General features: G+C 37.6%; 1 protein-coding gene across 1 annotated transcript in view; it reads left to right on the top strand.

The window, feature by feature from the left end:
• Nucleotides 1-19,913, top strand: part of LOC126278901 (neural-cadherin-like) — a 794,973-nt gene that overhangs the window by 756,405 nt on the left and 18,655 nt on the right. Inside the window, exons 23-24 of the mRNA XM_049979176.1 lie at nt 12,289-12,530; nt 12,694-12,894. Coding sequence (XP_049835133.1) covers nt 12,289-12,530; nt 12,694-12,894 — 443 coding nt within the window. The remainder of the gene's footprint in view (nt 1-12,288; nt 12,531-12,693; nt 12,895-19,913) is intronic.

Here is a 19,913-nt window from a genome sequence, read left to right as displayed (position 1 = left end):
TGCTATTGAAGTGACATCACGGATGAGTGGAAACTGCATCACGAAAACACACCGAACCACAGTGTCTTCATTGTCAATGATTTTCTGCCCAGAATCCACACCGCACTGCATTTCTATCCTCCTTACAGTCCTGTCCTGGCTTCACCCACACTTTTTTTTGTTTCCTCACATAAAATGAGGCATGGAAGGGAAACACTGGAATATGATGCATGTTACACTGGCTCTATACGAAATCCCAGAGAAGCTCTTCCAGGCTCAGAAACACTACCACCAAAAGTGTATTTTGAAAATCTTTCATTCATTGTATGAATAAGTTCAGTGATTTTTTTTTTATGAATTTGGTTGCATTAATTATGGAACCTACCGTATATCTATTAGAAAGGTCTTTCTTCACTGTCAATATTTGCCAGTAATGCAATTAATGTATGTACCTGTTTGTTTTTTACTTGTATACATTCTTGTGTTGAAACAACTGTACAGTTCATATTCTCTGTGAGTAGATAAATTAATAAATGAAATAAAAAAACAATTACTGATTGTAGTGGGTATGTGCCAATTGCTTTACAAAAAGGACACCTTTTGTCAACCAGTACACATGTGACGGCATCTGTTACCAATATGTTCAAAAACACCATGCAAAAAAAACGGAACTTTTCTGGGGCTCATAGCTTGGTTTCTATTGGTGATAGAAAGGTAGGGTGAAGTATTTTGGATAGCCCTTGGCTGAGGGACCATTTATGTATCCGAGCAGAACAATTGCCTTATTGTAACTATCCTACAATACACAGTCAAAATTTGAAAATTACGTACTTCCACCAGCATAGGTAAATGGCACCAATCAGTTAGTTCTTTTTGCATTAGATGTGGTCTACAATGCACCTTAAAGGCTTATAGAGGCACCATTTAGTTTACAGGTGGTTCCTGAGAAAACTTGGAAAAAGTTTTTTTAAATTTTTTTCACTGTTAGCAATGGGTATTTAAATAACTAACCATAGCAAATAGTTCAAATTTTAATGGTATATTCTCTAGGCATTTATCTAGAAGAGTTATCTTCCTATTTTCAAACATCTTACCCACTATTGAGAAACACCCCAAAAACGTGGTTTTTCAGTACCAAAACCGAGCTCTGGATTCCAGGACATGTATACATGCCAAATGGCTGAAATTTTTATGATATATTTCTAAGATCTTGATCTCAAAAACCTTAGCAAATTTTCTTGATATCTTTATCCATATCTGAGATACAGAGGTTCAAAGTTACCCTAGTTGCACACATAAAATATGCACGTAAAACACGCATGTAAAATCTAGTGTGAGGTGAAAACATAGTTTCTAATGTAATGTAGAATGCTGTAAAGAAGGGTTCTGGCAACCTCTTGTTGTTGTAACACTGAAGCATATGCAAAAAATTTAGGCATCTAAAATCTGATCTGAGGTTAAGAGACTGTTCAAAAAACCTGGAACTCTGTACCCAAAATTTTTCAGCACTTACCTTTTACTTATTGTGCATTGTCTCCTTCAAAATACTCTCTTCCACAATTGATACACCACTTCCAATGCTGTTAACACTTCCAGAAGCAGTCTTGGTATGCCTCTTGCTGGATCGCACTAAGCGCTGTCTGCAAATTTCCTTTTATCTCATCAGTCATTGCACATCTTCATCCTTTCAACAGGGTTTTCAACTTTGAAAATAAAAAAAATCCACAGGGGCCAGGTCTGGAGAGCACAGAGGATGAGGCAGCACACTGATGTCGTTTTTTGTGCAATAGTCATCCACCAACCAGGATGAATTGTGTAGGTGCATTATCATGATGTAAGAATCGTGAATTGTCTTGCCACAGTTCAGGCTGTTGCCTTCTTACATTTTCTTGCACGTATCACAACACATCCCAATAGCACCATCAATTAACAGTTTGCCCCTGTGGTATGAATTCATGATGAACTAATCCTTGAAAGTCAAAGAGACTATCAGCATGGCTTTGACATTTGACCTGACCTGATGAGCTTATTTTGGTCTTGAAGAACCTTTCTCGAATCTTTGTGAAAATTGAACCTTGCTCTCAACATCATAACCACAGACCCACCTCTCATCAGCAGTTATGATTCTCTTCAGGAACATCTCATTCTCATTTGCACCATTTGAAAGCTCTTCACAGATTGCAAGGCAAAGGTCTTTTTAGTCCCGTGAGTTGTGGGATGAACTTGGTGGCAACATGATGCATTCCAAGATGCCATGTCAGGATTTCATGACATGATCCAACTGAAATGTTACATTCTTCTGCAATGTCTCAAACAGTCAGTCTTTGATTGGCATGCACAATTTTTTTTGACATTCCTGACTTGAGCATCGTCGGTAGACATTGAAGGGTGTCTTGAACAAGAATCATCCTTAACTTCCATTTGAACATTTTTAAAACATGTGAACCATTTATTACACTGAGTACAGCTTAAGCACCCATCATCTTGGGCTTCCTGCATAATTTTTTCACACAAAATTTAATGCAGATACATTGCTCCTCTAACTCTCCTATCTTGAAATTCACAAACTGTGCATCACAACATTCTACTGAATACAGCAGTGAACAATAACTAGCAGACACACAACAATGAAACTTCTGGCAGTTACACATTAAACACAGGTGTGTGCAAAGATACAAGCCAAATTTCGTTCCAACACACCATTGGTGTGAAATTGCGAATGTTCCGGAATTTTTTGAACAGATCTCATATTTATGTATCTATTCCAATTTCACATAAGTAAACTACAAAATTTTACTGACTGATAAATTTTTTTCATGAGTGACATGCCTCTTGTAGCATGGAAAAGAAGGGAACTAACAGGAAGGTGCTCCTATCAAAGTGCAGAAAAGGCAAATATGCTCCTTACAAGCATGTGTGTAGTCAATTACACAAATGTTCAGAATGTTGCCATTTGCAATAGCCAGCAGAAAAAGGTGACTATGCTCCAGTTTATTAAAATACTCTGACTGAAAAGTAGAGTACCAGCTGCCTCTTTCTACTTTCCTCAGCACCTCTAACATTTTTCCCAAAAATTTGGTATGCAAACACTTCCATATTTTTTATGCTGAAATAGAAGTGCACAGTGGCAGTGAGAAAGAGACGGAAAAATAATAAGAACTGAAATGAAGTTTATTGTCTTATAACATACAATTTCACTCATCAAAACACAACAATTTATTTACAGTTTTCCTTAAAAAACACTAATGCAATACACTGTACTGAATATAGAATTGATACACAACACTCAATTTTTTTAAAAAATATTGGACTATAACATACTCTCATGCTGATATTCAGTGTCTGTGAACTTTTCAGCTGAATAGTAACATTTCTGCACCAGTTTTTCATACTAGATTTTTTTCAATGTTTCTGGATTAATACTGAGAAAGTCTTTTTATCTCATCTTGTAAATTTTAATACCAATGTATTGTTAAAGTTTGAGCACAAATTTTCAGCAATGGGTGGACAGCATAAAATTGTTTTGATTTCTGGGATATTGGAAGACAGTAGACAGTGAATGAGGTATATGCAGAGTGAAAGAGACAATGGCAATACGAGAGAAAGAGACAAACACTGTGGCAGTGGAACATAGGTGATAGGAGCAAAACAGTGCTAGCAAAAAAATGGTTTCAGCGAGAGAGGAATAAATAGGAAGATAAAGTGGAAGAGGGTGGGAGCCAGTGATAATGACAGACAGATTGCAAGACAATGACAACAAAGCAGAGAGAGACAATGATAGTTTGAAGAGGCAACAGAGCAAGAGGGACATAGTGACAGTGAGAGGAGACAATAGTAGTAGTAGTAGTAGGACGGAATGAAATTGGCAGTGGCTGTGAGACAAGAGACAGTAACAGTTAGAGAGACAAAAAGGAAGAGAGGGACAATGATAGTTTGAAGAGGCAATAGAGCAAGAGGGACATAATGACAGTGAGAGGAGACAATAGCAGTAGTAGTAGTAGTAGTAGTAGTAGGACAGAATGAAATAGGCAGTGCCTGTGAGACAAGAGACAGTAACAGTTAGAGAGACATAAAAAGGTAATGACTATTAGCTGGGCTGGATGAGTATGTGAGAATGGACATGAGGGAGTGGATGGGTATGAGTGTCATTGGAAGTGGAAGTGAGAGGTGAGTTGCATGTTAAAAAGAGTGCAAATATGTTCACAAGCCAAAATTTTTGGAAAAAATTTTAAAGGTACTCAGGAAGGTAGACTGAGGCAACTGGTGTCCACTTTTCAGTCAGAGTCTTTTAATAAACTGGAGCATAGTCACCTTTTTCTGCTGGCTATTGCAAATGGCAACATTCTGAACATTTGTGTAATTGACTACACACATCCTTGTAAGTGTACGCACAGAGAGAGAGAGAGAGAGAGAGAGAGAGAGAGGAGAGAGAGAGAGAGAGGAGAGAGAGAGCGGGGGGGGGGGGGGGGGGGGGTAATTTGTTGAAAAGTTGCTTTGTAAATTAAACCAAGCTTTCAAGTAGAAAACATTTTTGTTGGTTTTTAATGAATCTGTTTTAGTGCATATTTTCTTTTGGTATGTCATTGTATTTATTAAATGGCTATATGTTTTTAAATAAATACTAATATTGTCACTGCCCAATAATATTATGAAGTACAAATCAATAACAACAGTTCACTAATATCACAAGTGAACATATTAATAAAAATGCCAAGCGTTGGCTTGAAATGTATGAAAATAAATAGGTATAATGTATATCCAAAAACAAGAGCTGTCATAAGAGTAACAACAGTACAGAAAAAGAGAAGCTTCAAATCATGCAGGTACCAAATATTGTTTGCAGACTGAGTAAAGAAACTAAAAGTGAGACACAGAAAGATATTTAACAGAAGTAGTTTGTGAAGCTACTACTGAACTGAATCCAAGAAAACACCAGTAATATCTGTGGATAGCATGGCAAAATTTATGAGTGAAATAAAGAAATTTATGTTGACCAACTCATCCTACTCCAGTAGAGGATATACAGGGTGTAACTAAATTCTCTATACAGATATTGAAAACAGATTCCTTACACCGAAACAAGAAAAAAATCTAGTAAATGTAGGCCCTAAAATGCATACCTTAAGAGTATGAGTACATGTTGATTTCAGATATCATGAAACACATCTCTTGTATTGCAAACTCTTTACATTCCATATTTTGGGAGGAGGTAGTATAGACCAGAACAAGAAAAAAATGTCCAGTAAACATGCACTTTAAAATGCAGGCCTTAAGAGCTATGAGTAGTTTTTCGGTAGAAGAGATGTGTTTCATAGTACAAAGATGAGCAAGTGCTCATAGCCCTTAGAGTATGCATTTTAAAGCCCATGTTTACTGGACACTGTCATCGTGTTTTGGTATAAAAAAACCTGTACTCAAAGCCTGTAAAAGGAATTTAGTTGCACCCTGTACATACACTGCCTGACAAAAAAAGTGAAGAACCCAGAAGGGGAAAAGGAAGTGAAATTAAACTTTGGGAGTTCAGAAACTATGTGATGTTAAATGAATGATTACAAAATTGAGTCAATTTTACAAAGAACCTGGCAGTATGAGTCCACTTATCAGTCTGTGTTGCTCCCCTTCTGGCCTGGATGCAAGTAGTGATTCGACTGGGAAGGGTGTCGTAAAGCTGTTATATGCTCTACTGAGGCAACCTGGCCCATGTATGCAGTAACTAGTCCTTGATATCTTGGTTACTGGCACCTAGGGTGTAACTGATGTCCTAGCTGCTACTGCCTATTCTATCAGGGACAGATATGGGGGATCTTGCTGGCTGTGGGAGTATTTCAACATCATGTAGAGACATGAAAACTAGTACAACAATACTGTCACATGAGAGGTAAAACATGAGGATGCAAGATGACCATAATGTACCATTGTGTGTCAGAGTTACCTCAGTCACTACCAGTCATGACCTGAAGTCATACCTGATGGTTTCTCACACCATGACCCAAGGAGTAATGCTGCTGTGTCTCTCCAAAATATTGGAAGAATGGGACCTCTTCACAGATCATTGCCATAATCACCAGTGATTGTCACCAGGGATAGCACAGAGCTGTGATTCATTGCTATCCACAATGAGACACCACTCATCAGTAATCCATGCTTCCTGGTCATGTCACCATCCCAAACAGAGCTACTCATGTTGTGGTGTGAGCAGTAGCCTATGCATCCAACAATAATCCCTACTCTGGCTTCTGCTAGTCTCTAACCAAAGGTCCAGGATGACACAGAATATTGCAAGAAGTCCACTACCTGTTGTGAGATGGCAGGTGAAGATTTGAAGGGGTTATGATGTGCTAAGTGGAGAATACAGTACTCTTACCTTGTGGTCAGACACAGTCAACCGGAACCTTGAGAAGAAGTATGCCTGTCCTCATGTTGGAACATGCAGTCCAACATTAGGACCACTGTCACATCTGAGTACTGCATGATTCAACCACCTGCCTAATGGAGGCCCATCTTATACGAGTATGCAGCACCTCTGTGTACTTCACAGTGATCATTTAACATCTAATAAAAATGAATAATGCTAATGCACTCTGATGGAAATTACACCAGTTGCAGAGAATTGTAACTCTAATCAATTTTGTATCGACCTATGGTGTGTATTTGTATGAAGTTACATTGACATCTGAAGTCTTCTGAGTGCTTCACTTTCTTTGTCACTTAGTGTACATGGATTTATGACACTAATTCATGCAGTTACAGTAAGATTTGAATTGGCATAGTATTTCAAGCCTTAAGCCACTGAATTATATTAAATTTACAAATCTATATCTTCCTTTTTCCCACATCCCAGAGATTCACTTACATGAAATCTATGGAGTATGATTTATCTAACATTTTTCATTGTTTATATTTGGCTGGCCTGCATCTTCTTTGAGAAATTAGGTCATATGGGAGATTATACATAATAAATACAACTGCTGTAGGTCCTGTGTCCAAAGACTGGTTTGATACAGCTCTCAATGCTACTCTATTCTGTGCAAGCTTCTTCATCTCTGAATAGCCAGTGCAGCCTACATCATTCTGAATCTACTTGCTGTATTCATCTCTTGGTCTCCCTCTACACCCCCCCCCCCCCCCCCCCACTTCCCTCCAGCACTAAACTGGCAATTCCTTGATGTTGCAAAATGTGCCCTGTCAACCTATCCCTTCTTCTAGTCAGACTGTGCCACAAATTTCCTTTCTTCCCATCCAATCTTCAGCATTCTACTGTAGCACCTTATTCCAAAAGCTTCTATTCTCTTCTTATCTAAACTGTTTATTGTCCACATTTCACTTCCATACGTGGCTACACTCCACACAGATATGTTCAGAAAAAACTTCCTGACACTTAAATCTATTTTTGATGTTAACAAATTTATCTTCTTCAGAAACGCTTTTCTTGCTAGTCTACATTTTGTATCTTCTCTATTTTGGTCATCATTAGTTACTTTGCTGCCCAAATAACAAAACTCTTTTTTACTTTAAGTGTCCCCTTTCCTAATCTAATTCCCACTGCATCACTTGGTTGTTTTTTCTTTTTTATATACATTTCATTATCTTTGTTTTGCTTTTGGTACAAATGCTCTTCCAAGTCCTTTGCTGTCTCTCACAGAATTGCAATATCATCAGCAAATCTCAAAGCTTTTATTTCTACTCCCTAAACTTTAATTCCTACTCCAAATTTTTCTTTTGTTTCCTTTACTATTTGTTCAGTGTACAGATTGAATAACATCTGGGACAAGCTACAAAGCCGTCTCACTCCATTCTCAACCATTGCTTCCCTTTCATGCCACTCAACTCTTCGGTTACTGTACAAGTTGTAAATAACCCCTCACTCCCTGTGTTTTACCTCTGCTATCTCCAGAATTTCAAAAAGAATGTTGCAGTCAGCATTATCGAAAGCTTTCTGTAAGTCTGCAAATGCTCTAAATGCAGGTTAACCTTCCCTTAACCTACGTTCTAAGAGAAGATGTAGGGTCATTATTGCTTCACTTGTCCATACATTTCTCTGGAATTCAAACTGATCTTCCCCAAGATTGCCTTCTACCACTTTTTCCATTCTTCTGTACAGAATTTGTGTTAGTATTTTGCAACCATGATTTATGAAACTGATAGTTTAGCAATATTCACACCTATCAGCACCTGCTTTCTTGACATTCTTCTTGTAGTCTGACGTTATTTTGCATACATCTTGCACATCAGATGGAAAAGTTTTGTCACGATGGGTTCTCCCAAGGTTATCAGTAGTTCTAAAAGTATGTCATCTACTCCCAGAGGCCTTGTTTCGACTTGCTCTATCGAATTCTTCTCACAGCATCATGTTTCCTATCTCAGCTACATTCCCTTCTGTTGCAATAATACTGCCTGCAATTTCATCTCCCTTCTTTGATGCTCTATATACTCCTTCCATCTCAGCTTTTCCTTCTTTGCTAAGGAATGGTTTTCAATCTGAGCTATTAATGTTCATACAGCTGCTTCTCTTTTCTCCAAAGGCCTATTTACTTTTACATTAAGCAAGATCTATCTTTTCCCTAGTGATATATACTTCTAAATACTTATATTTGTCCTCTAGCCATATCTGCTGAACCATTGTGCACTTCCTGTCAGTCTTATTTTTTAGACATTTGTAGTCCCTTTTGCCAGCTTCATTTACTGCATTTTTATGTTTTCTCCTTTCATCAGCTAAATTCAGTATCTCCAGTGTTGTCCAGGGATTTATACTTGGCCTTTTCTATTTCCCTATTTGCTCCTCTGCTTCCTTCACTATTTCATCTCTCAAAGCTACCCATTCATCTTCTTGTATCCCTTTCTCCTAGTCTTGTAAATCATGGACTAATTATCGCTTTGAAACTCTCAGCAACCTTTGGTACTTTCACCATATCCAGGTCCCATTCTTAATTCCCTACCTCTTTGCAGTTTCTTGAGTTTTAATCTACAGTTCATACCTGGAAATGTCTTACAATTTAAAATCTGGTTACTATATCTCTGTCTTACCATTACATGATCAGTCTGAAACCTTACAGTGTCTCTAGACCTTTTTCACATGTACAACCTTCTTTCATGGTTCTTAACCCAGATATTATCGATGATAAAATCTTGCTCTGTGTAAAATTCTACCATGCAGCTTCCTCTTTCATTCCTTCCTCCCAGTCCACAGTCACCTATAAGTTTTACTTATCCTTCTTTTCCTACTATCAAATTCCAGTCACCCATCACTATTAAAGTTTCATCTCCCTTAACTATATGAATAATTTCCTTTCTTTCATCATATATTTCCTCAACCTCTTCATCATCTACAGAGCTAGTTGGCCTATAAACTTGTACTATTGTGGCAGGTGTGGGCTTCATGTATGCCTCGGCTACAATGAGTTCACTATGCTGTTTATAGTAGTTTACCTGCATTCCCATTTTCGTATTCATTATTAAACTTACACCTGCATTACTGCTATTTGATTTTGTATTTATAACCCTGTATTCACCTGACCAGGAGTCATGTTAACCTGCCACTGAACTTCACTAATTTGCTTGATATCTAACTGTAACCTATCCATTTCCCTTTTTAAATTTTCTAACCTACGCACCTGATTAGGGATCTAACATCCACACATTAACCATAGACACCAGTTTTATTTCTCCTGATGATGACATCCCTCTCAATAGATCCTGCTCTGAGGTCCAATTGGGGACTATTTTACCTTCAGAATATTTTACCCAACAGAAAGCCATAATCATTTGACCATACAGTAGAGCTGCATGTCCTCAGGAAAATTTATGGCTGCAGCTTCCCCTTTCTTTCAGCCATTCACAGCACAAGCAAAACAAAGCTGCTTTGGTTGATGTTACAAGGCCAGATCAGTCAATCATCAAGACTGTTGCCCCTACAACCACTGAAAATGCTGCTGCACCTCTTCAAGAGCTGTACATTTTTCTGGTCTCTCAATAGATACCCCTCCACTGTGGTTGCACCTATGCTATGGCTACCAGTATCACTAAGGCACACACGCCTCCCCACCAATGGCAAGGACCCTGGTTCATGGGGGGAGGGAGATACAAATAGAAAATGAATTTATTGATGGATATTAGCAAGAACAATGAAAGAAAATGTGTGTAGATTGTCATTAAAGTGAGAAATTGCAGATTCAAGAAAAATGTCACAACTCCAGAATCATGAAAAATGTCACAACTCTGAGGGAAAGTGCAATTTGAGTAAGAGGAAATCAACTCATGCAGAAAACTGAGACCCTCAGACTTCCCATGGATATCAGGAAAAATAACAATCATCTATAAACAGATAAATTGGAGACAATGTTCAGGCAAAAGGAAAGCAATCTGTAGGCAACTTATAGCCCAGTTTCCTTTGAGGAAGCTGCCTATTCTCATACTATTCAAATAAGAAAACATGCTGATTTTGCACTTATTTAAGAAATTTATTTAATTGGATAAATAAAAAAATCTACCCACCAAGTTGCGGCAGAGCACACACATAAAAAAACTGTTGTGATTGGCAAGCTTTTGGAGCCAGTGGCTTCTTCCTCAGGCAAGAGTGCTGAAGGGGAAGGAAGAAGGGTGAAGGAGAAGGACTGGAGAGGTCTAGGGAAAGGGATAGATTTTGGGAAAGTCCACCAGAACCACAGGTCAGGGGACACTTACCATATGGAATGAGAAGGAAATACTGATCATACAAGATTTGAAAACCTGAGAGGTTAAAGGTGTAAGACAGGGTAATATACAAGACAGAGATTGTCTCCCACCTGTAAGCTCTCAGGTTTTCAAATCTCGTCCAATGCAGTCCCCAACAATTGGTTTTTCCTTCTCATCCCATACAGTAAGACTCCCCTTACCTGCAGTTCTGGGTGACTTTCCCAAAATATTTCCCTTTTCCTAGACCTCTCCAGTCATTCTTCTCCACCCTTCTTCCTTCCCCTTCAACACTTCTTCCAGAAGAAGAATCCACTGGCTCTGAAAGCTTGCTAATCACAACGTTCTTTTATGTGTGTGTTCTGCCACTGCTTGGTGAGTAGAGTTTTTATCTATCCAATTACATAATTTATATCTAAAAACAAAGTTGATGTGAGTTACCAAACAAAAGCACTGGCAGGTTGATAGATACACAAACAAACGCAAACATACACACAAAATTCAAGCTTTCGCAACCAATGGTTGCTTCTTCAGGAAAGAGGGAAGGAGAGGGAAAGACGAAAGTATGTGGGTTTCAAGGGAGAGGGTAAGGAGTCATTCCAATCCCGGGAGCGGAAAGACTTACCTTAAGGGGAAAGGTATACACTCGCACACACACACACACACACACACACACACACACATCCATGTGCTGATGTCTGCTTGTGTCTGTGTATGTGCGGATGGATATGTGTGTGTGTGCGAGTGAATACCTGTCCTTTTTCCCCTTAAGGTAAGTCTTTCTACTCCCGGGACTGGAATGACTCCTTACCCTCTCCCTTAAAACCCACATCCTTTCGTCTTTCCCTCTCCTTCCCTCTTTGCTGAAGAAGCAACCATTGGTTGCGAAAGCTTGAATTTTGTGTGTATGTTTGTGTTTGTTTGTGTATCTATCGACCTGCCAGCGCATTTGTTTGGTAAGTCACATCAACTTTGTTTTTAGACATATTTTTCCCACGTGGAATGTTTCCCTCTATTATATTCATAATTACATAATTTTATCAATAATTGATTGTTTTGTTGTTATTTAAGAACTTGGTAATCAAAACTTGCATGTAGTCAATTGAGACACTTCACTGCCCTAGGAATCAATGCTAAGATTATTTTCTTGGGGTATTTTCCTTTGTTTTTTGAAACTGTTGAAATTTTGGAAGGTAAAGTGTAGGCTAAATGACAGCTGAGAAACACAACTATTCATTTACAGATTGTCTTCCATAAACCTTTCAGAGTATACAAGTTAGAGAAACGTGTAACAAGGAGAATGTAGCCTATTATAAACTATCTTAGGCAATCACTGATGATAAGCTGTTAACTTGATACTGATAAACGGCATTATAAGGGGTGGTAATCAAAGAAGGTATTTGATTTCTTTCCCAGGGAAGCAAATGAGTATCTCCTTTCTCATTCACTGTAGTCAGTGAATCACAGTTAAAACTCTGTATGTGACAATTGTACTGTTTGTAAGACATTACACTGCATTACTCTCCTGTACTGGCATTTTATTCTATTTTCAGTATGTAACTATTAAACATTTTATTTGTTATTTCACAAGATGGACTAAAATTATATAGGGAATAAATGTGTACAAACATTCATTTTCAGTTGTGGCCCTAATAGACAGTTCGATGCTGACCAAAAAATCTGCACTGAAAATAATGAATGCCTTGGGAAACCATGTCAGAATGGTGGAACATGTGTCAATCAGTATCCATATATTCATTATCAGTGCATGTGCCCAAAAGGTTTCTGGGGTCATCAATGTGAGCAAATAGTTAAAAATGAATCTATGAAACTTAGTTTAGCTGCACTGGTAGCAGTTGTTGCAGCCATCACTATTATTCTTGGTAAGCTAATTCACAATAATATATTTTCATAGAAATGAATTATTGTTTCAAAAATAAAAACTGCATTGAATGTTTGACTTTTGAATGTTTGGCTTGAAATGGGGTATTGATTTTGAGTGGACTGATACAGTAGTAATGAAACATAACCACCACTCTTTTTCAGTTCTAGCAACACTCCTTATAGTATGCAAATATAAAAAAAGTACAAAATGCAAATCGGCCACAACTAAGGAGGATATTCGTGAAAATATCATTATATATGATGATGAAGGGGGTGGTGAGGATGACATGACAGCTTTTGATATAAAACCTCTAAAAATACCAGTTAAAACCTCAGCTGTAGTTGAAACAATAGAAATAAAAAGTAAGTATAATTATATTTACATGTGATTATCAAGAAACTCATTACATTATACAGTCCTCCTCCTTCACCCCTCTTCCTTCCCCTTCAAGCCTTCTGCTGGAAGGAGGAGCCACTGGCTCCGAAGCTTGCATAAGTATAACCTCCTTTTATGTGTGTGTTCTCCTGCCACCACTTGGTGAGTGATTTTTTTATCTAATCAATTATATTATATTGTTCTTACATTTTTGGATGTATGACCTTAGAATTTACTTGCAGATGTAGTATTTACAGCTGGCCGCGGTGGTCTCGCGGTTCTAGGCGCGCAGTCCGGAACTGTGCGACTGCTACGGTCGCAGGTTCGAATCCTGCCTCGGGCATGGATGTGTGTGATGTCCTTAGGTTTAAGTAGTTCTAAGTTCTAGGGGACTAATGACCACAGCAGTTGAGTCCCATAGTGCTCAGAGCCATTTGAACCATTTTGTAGTATTTACAGATTGTATGTCACTTACTGTTCTCTGTGGCATGAAAGAATTTGATGAAAATTTGGCCATGTGACATTGCTCTTCAAGCGCTGTTTCTGCATACAGTGGGAATCATGCAAATAAAGTGAATTTTCACACCCTATTTATAAATTTACAATTCATAGACTTAGGTAGATTTTTACTGCTGCTTTCTTATCCACAGCATGCAATGATTACAGTTCAAATATTGATCTGGTACAGCTTTTCAGTCATTTGAAAAGGATATTTTCAATGTACATTCCATTGCAGGCAAAGTTGCATTCTCAGTTTTGTGTGCCTAACTTAATTACTTAATTGGAGGATGAACTATGTAGCAGCCCCTACTTCCACCCCTGCTCTCATTCCCCTCCGCTCAAAAAAACAAATTGACAGTTGATGTACAATGTATGTAATATGTACCTCAATAATAATCAGACATTTCTATATCATGTAATGTATAATTCCTAAATTTACATTTCACTTTTAATTATTTTAAGCACTTTAGATGGATTTTTCCGAAGTTTAAAATGGCTCAGCAACTCTAAAGCTGATTCCACGTTTCATTATGATAAAGTCAGATACAGAGGTGAAAAAAATGAACATTCCATTCAATACCTGCCATAAAGTTTAGCTGGCATCTTTCCTCATTAAAAGTAGATGACCAATTCATTTATCAGAGACAAGACAAATTTTGATACATGCCATTACAAATAGTGGTGCCCACACATTCAGTAAGTATTTCCTATGGAAGAAACTGATATGATTAAAGAAGCAGCAAATGATTCAGATCAATAGCAAATTCAGTTCACAAGCAAAAAATCAACAATAAACCATATTTTTTGAGAAATGTACATGTGGATGTACAAGTAGAGCTATGATGTATTCCACTTATCCGATTTTTTAAATAAATATGTTGTGAAGTGGAATATTTGTGTGTACTAAAACATGTTTCAGAAATCGTGGAAATATGGTGGGGAATAGAAAATAGCATAAACACAAATACAAATTTGATAGAGAATAAATGGTGAACGGGAGATGAAAGATAGGCTGTGTTAAAGATGTATGTTTTGTGTTACATCACATAGAAGAAATCAATACTAATAGAATGAAATTATTGGAACACCTGATTCCAGCCATCAGCTTTGATCCATGATGTCATCACAATGACAGACATAGCCATATTATCTCTATCTGATACAGAAACTATAATATCACAGATTAAATACAGCTAACAAAACAAAAAAAATTTAAAAAAATGATCAAGTAGTTTGAAGAAGCACATGAAACTAACAGGATACCCACAGCAATCAGAGAATTTTTGAGCGAGATAAACAAAACAAATGACATTCCTACCCTAACACATACACCCAAACAAACTAAAAATAGTCAAAAACATATAAAAGCAATGAAAAAGTCACACAATTCGGTAAATTTACATTTAGTTAACCTTTTCAGCCATGAGTAATTCTGCAAAAACTGGTATCAAAACAGTCATTAAATGAAAAACAAAACCTCACTGCAAATTCTGGCATTGAAAACTTCGAGTGACCTCTATAGCTGGAACAAGGTCCTCAATGATAATAACCCAAAAATTGCTGTAAAAACTGGTATCAAATAGTTCACTTTACCTTTACAGTTGGAATGAAGTCCACAATCCTGAGAAACTAGAACTCACTGCCAAAATCTATATCAAAAATTTCACTTGACTTACATAGTTAGAACAAAGTCTATGATACCAAGAAACCATAATACACTACAATAAATGGTTCTGAAAAAAAACATTTGACCAATAAAACTAGAACAAACTCCATAATACCTAACAATTATATGTTTACTTATAATAAATATCATTACTACTGAACCAGTGAAAGCAACCCAAAAATTTGTATGTAGTTTCATTAACATTAATTTAAATAAAGAAATAAATTACAAGCTGCTACCCCAAATAAATGTATATGTCATACTTCTAAACACAAACAAAAAATTAAAAATGTACTTACCAACTAAAACCTGCCATTGCACCAAAATATTCTGAACTAATGAAACAAACAAACAAACAAAAACGTCATATAAAATTTAAGAATAGATCCTTAGCCAATTAAGAGAGGTTGTCTTATGTTAGAATCATATGTAGGATACTGAAATGTAGGTGGGAAGTACATCCACTGATATAAATCAGAAAAATTTCCTTGTGATGTGCTAAAAATTATATTTTAAAAGAAATACACAAAATACGGGAAAGTAATTGACAAGAGTGTTGCTGACTGTTTAGACAAGATGATAGAACCAATGAGAAAATAGCATTTGGTAAACATCATCACGAATAAATAAAATTATGGGGCAACATAAAGAAACATAGTTGTGCAGAATGCTGAAATATAAAATGGAATGTTTCATAAAATTTACACTGTACCATAGGTTCCAGCCTAACCAACACTAAGGAAACTGGAACATTCTGAAAACATTCGGCAATTGTTTTAAATGATTATTTTAATACTGATTGCTGCAAGTGAATGACCAAACTCACACATTCCAATCTAACCTAGGCCTCAGACTAAACTACTGATCTATCTGTCAGCACAGTTATTTTTCTTCCATTCACATTCATTAGCATTGCCAATTCCCAACCAAACTGTAACATTCCAACCTAGCCTAGACTTCAAGCAACACTACACATCCATCTGTCACTCCAGCCACTTTTCTTCCATTGTTGTTGTCGTCTTCAGTCCTGAGACTGGTTTGATGCAACTCTCCATGCTACTCTATCCTGTGCAAGCTGCTTCATCTCCCAGTACCTACTGCAACCTACATCCTTCTGAATCTGCTTAGTGTACTCATCTCTCGATCTCCCTCTACGATTTTTACCCTCCACGCTGCCCTCCAATGCTAAATTTGTGATCCCTTGATGCCTCAAAACATGTCCTACCAACCGGTCCCTTTTTCTAGTCAAGTTGTGCCACAAACTTCTCTTCTCCCCAATCCTATTCAATACCTCCTCATTAGTTACGTGATCTATCCACCTTATCTTCAGTATTCTTCTGTAGCACCACATTTCGAAAGCTTCTATTCTCTTCTTGTCCAAACTAGTTATCGTCCATATTTCACTTCCATACATGGCTACACTCCAAACAAATACTTTCAGAAACGACTTCCTGATACATAAATCTATATTCGATGTTAACAAATTTCTCTTCTTCAGAAACGCTTTCCTTGCCATTGCCAGTCTACATTTTATATCCTCTCTACTTCGACCATCATCAGTTATTTTACTTCCTAAATAGCAAAACTCCTTTACTACTTTAAGTGTCTCATTTCCTAATCTAATTCCCTCAGCATCACCCGATTTAATTTGACTACATTCCATTATCCTCGTTTTGCTTTTGTTGATGTTCATCTTATATCCTCCTTTCAAGACACTGTCCATTCCGTTCAACTGCTCTTCCAAGTCCTTTGCCGTCTCTGACAGAATTACAATGTCATCGGCGAACCTCAAAGTTTTTACTTCGTCTCCACGAATTTTAATACCAACTCCAAATTTTTCTTTTGTTACCTTTATTGCTTGCGCAATATACAGATTGAATGACATCGGGGAGAGGCTACAACCCTGTCTCACTCCTTTCCCAACCACTGCTTCCCTTTCATGCCCCTCGACACTTATGACTGCCATCTGGTTTCTGTACAAATTTTTTCGCTCCCTGTATTTTACCCCTGCCACCTTTAGAATTTGAAAAAGGGTATTCCAGTCAACATTGTCAAAAGCTTTCTCTAAGTCTACAAATGCTAGAAACGTAGGTTTGCCTTTACTAGTTCACATATTTACTGGCAGTAGTGCTAATTCCACCACTTTGTGACATATGTTTGTACATAATCTGCAAAAAGATATATTTCAACCTTCCTAAACACAATCCACCCACCACGAACCACTCACCCCCAAACTAACACCCACTCTCAACACAAAATACAAATAAAAATAAGCTTACCACAACTCTGTTCATATACACATGTGACACTATACAAATTCTGCTGAAACACCAGAGAAAATGTACCTGATGCCTCTTAAGAAGAACACCCTCTATATTCACATAAAGAAGAGCTGAACAAGTCTGGACACAGCCTTACCCTCTGAAGATCTGTTAATAGCAAGCTCTGTTCCCTCAGTGCTGTAGTACGTGCTCCATTAGATGGATCATTGAAATGAAGATTATACTTTTAGTTCACAGAGAAGTGCTGGAATCCTTCATCAGAAGGGCATTTGTCAAACTAAATTGGATTTCATAGCCATTCGTGGTGAGATATTCTCCTTTGTAATATTTAGTAGTCCATCTTTTGACTTCTTTTGTTAATATGAATAATTTAATAAGAGGGAAAAAGAAAATTACATATGCATCTTTCTGTGGTTTCAAGTACTCACTGCCCTTGTACTTTACTTCCTGTCCCACATTTTCTTTTCTGAAACCGAGATTCATCCATAACTGTGATGACAAATTTTCCATCAAACTTTTTATTTCCCTTTAAACACACAGTGACACAATCTTCCCTACAACATTCTTGCCATTCCACTACATATTTATTTTGAAACTCAAATGAGAAAAATTGTTACTGCATTTTTAACACGGAAATATGTCATACTCAAAATGTTGGTGACCGGTAATCTGCTACCATCAGATCAAGAATCTCACCTTTCTTAACATTATTTGTCTTGTCAACTCTTTCCATGGACATGGCACTGCCATACAGATCTATGATTTGTTGTTTGTTGTTGTTGTGGTCTTCAGTCCTAAGATTGGTTTGATGCAGCTCTCGATGCTACTCTATCCTGTGCAAGCTTCTTCATTTCCCAGTACCTACTGCACCCTACATCCTTCTGAATCTGCTTAGTGTATTCATCTCTTGGTCTCCCTCTATGAGTTTTACCCTCCATGCTGCCCTCCAGTACTAAATTGGTGATCCCTTGATGGCTCAGAACATGCCCTACCATCCGATCCCTTCTTCTAGTCAAGTTGTGCCAGAAACTCCTCTTCTCCCCAATTCTATTCAATACCTCCTCATTAGTTGTGTGATCTATCCATCTATCTTCAGCATTCTTCTCTAGCACCACATTTTGAAAGCTTCTATTTTCTTCTTGTCTAAACTATTTATTGTCCATGTTTCACTTCCATAAATGGCTACCTCCATACAAATACTTTCAGAAACAACTTCCTGACACTTAAATCAATACTAGATGTTAACAAATTTCTCTTCTTCAGAAACGCTTTCCTTGCCATTGCCAGTTACATTTTATATCCTCTCTACTTCGACCATCATCAGTTATTTTGCCCCCCAAATAGCAAAACTCCTTTACTACTTTAAGTGTCTCATTTCCTAATCTAATTCCCCCAGCATCACCCGACTTAATTCGACTACATTCCATTATCCTCATTTTGCTTTTGTTGATGTTCGTCTTATATCCTCCTTTCAAGACACTGTCCATTCCATTCAACTGCTCTTCCAAATCCTTTGCTGTCTCTGACAGAATTACAATGTCATTGGCGAACCTCAAAGTTTTTATTTCTTCTCCATGGATTTTAATGCCTATTCTGAATTTTTCTTTTGTTTCCTTTACTGCTTGCTCAGGATACAGATTGAATAACATCAGGGACATCAGGGAGAAGCTACATCCCTGTCTCACTCCCTTCCCAACCACTGCTTCCGTTTCATGTCCCTCGACTCTTATAACTGCCACCTGGTTTCTGTACAAATTGTAAATAGCCTTTCACTCCCTGTATTTTACCCCTGCCACCTTCAGAATTTGAAAGAGAGTATTCCAGTCAACATTCTCAAAAGCTTTCTCTAAGTCTACAAATGCTAGGAACGTAGGTTTGCCTTTCCTTAATCTTTCCTCTAAGATAAGTCGTAAGGTCAGTATTGCCTCACGTGTTCCAGTATTTCCACGGAATCCAAACTGATCTTCCCCGAGGTCGGCTTCTACTAGTTTTTCCATTCGTCTGTAAAGAATTCGTGTTAGTATTTTGCAGCTGTGACTTATTAAACTGATAGTTCGGTAATTTTCACATCTGTCAACACCTGCTTTCTTTGGGATTGGAATTATTATATTCTTCTTGAAGTCTGAGAGTATTTCGCCTGTCTCATACATCTTGCTCACCAGATGGTAGAGTTTTGTCAGGACTGTCTCTCCCAAGGCTGTCAGTAGTTCTAATGGAATGTTGTCTACTCCTGGCACCTTGTTTCGACTTAGGTCTTTCAGTGCTCTGTCAAACTCTTCACGCAATATTGTATCTCCCATTTCATCTTCATCTACATCCTCTTCCATTTCCATAATATTGTCCTCAAGTACACCACCCTTGTATAGACCCTCTATATACTCCTTCCACCTTTCTGCTTTCCCTTCTTTGCTTAGAACTGGGTTTCCATCTGAGCTCTTGATATTCATGCAAGTGGTTCTCTTTTCTCCAAAGGTCTCTTTAATTTTCCTGTAGGCAGTATCTATCTTACCCCTAGGGAGATAAGCCTCTACATCCTTACATTTGTCCTCTAGCCATC

Source organism: Schistocerca gregaria, chromosome 6, assembly GCF_023897955.1.
Source record: "Schistocerca gregaria isolate iqSchGreg1 chromosome 6, iqSchGreg1.2, whole genome shotgun sequence".
Taxonomy (NCBI): Eukaryota; Metazoa; Arthropoda; class Insecta; order Orthoptera; family Acrididae; genus Schistocerca; species Schistocerca gregaria.
The sequence above is the reverse complement of the archived record's forward strand: the minus strand, read 5'-3'. Positions and strand labels throughout refer to the sequence as shown.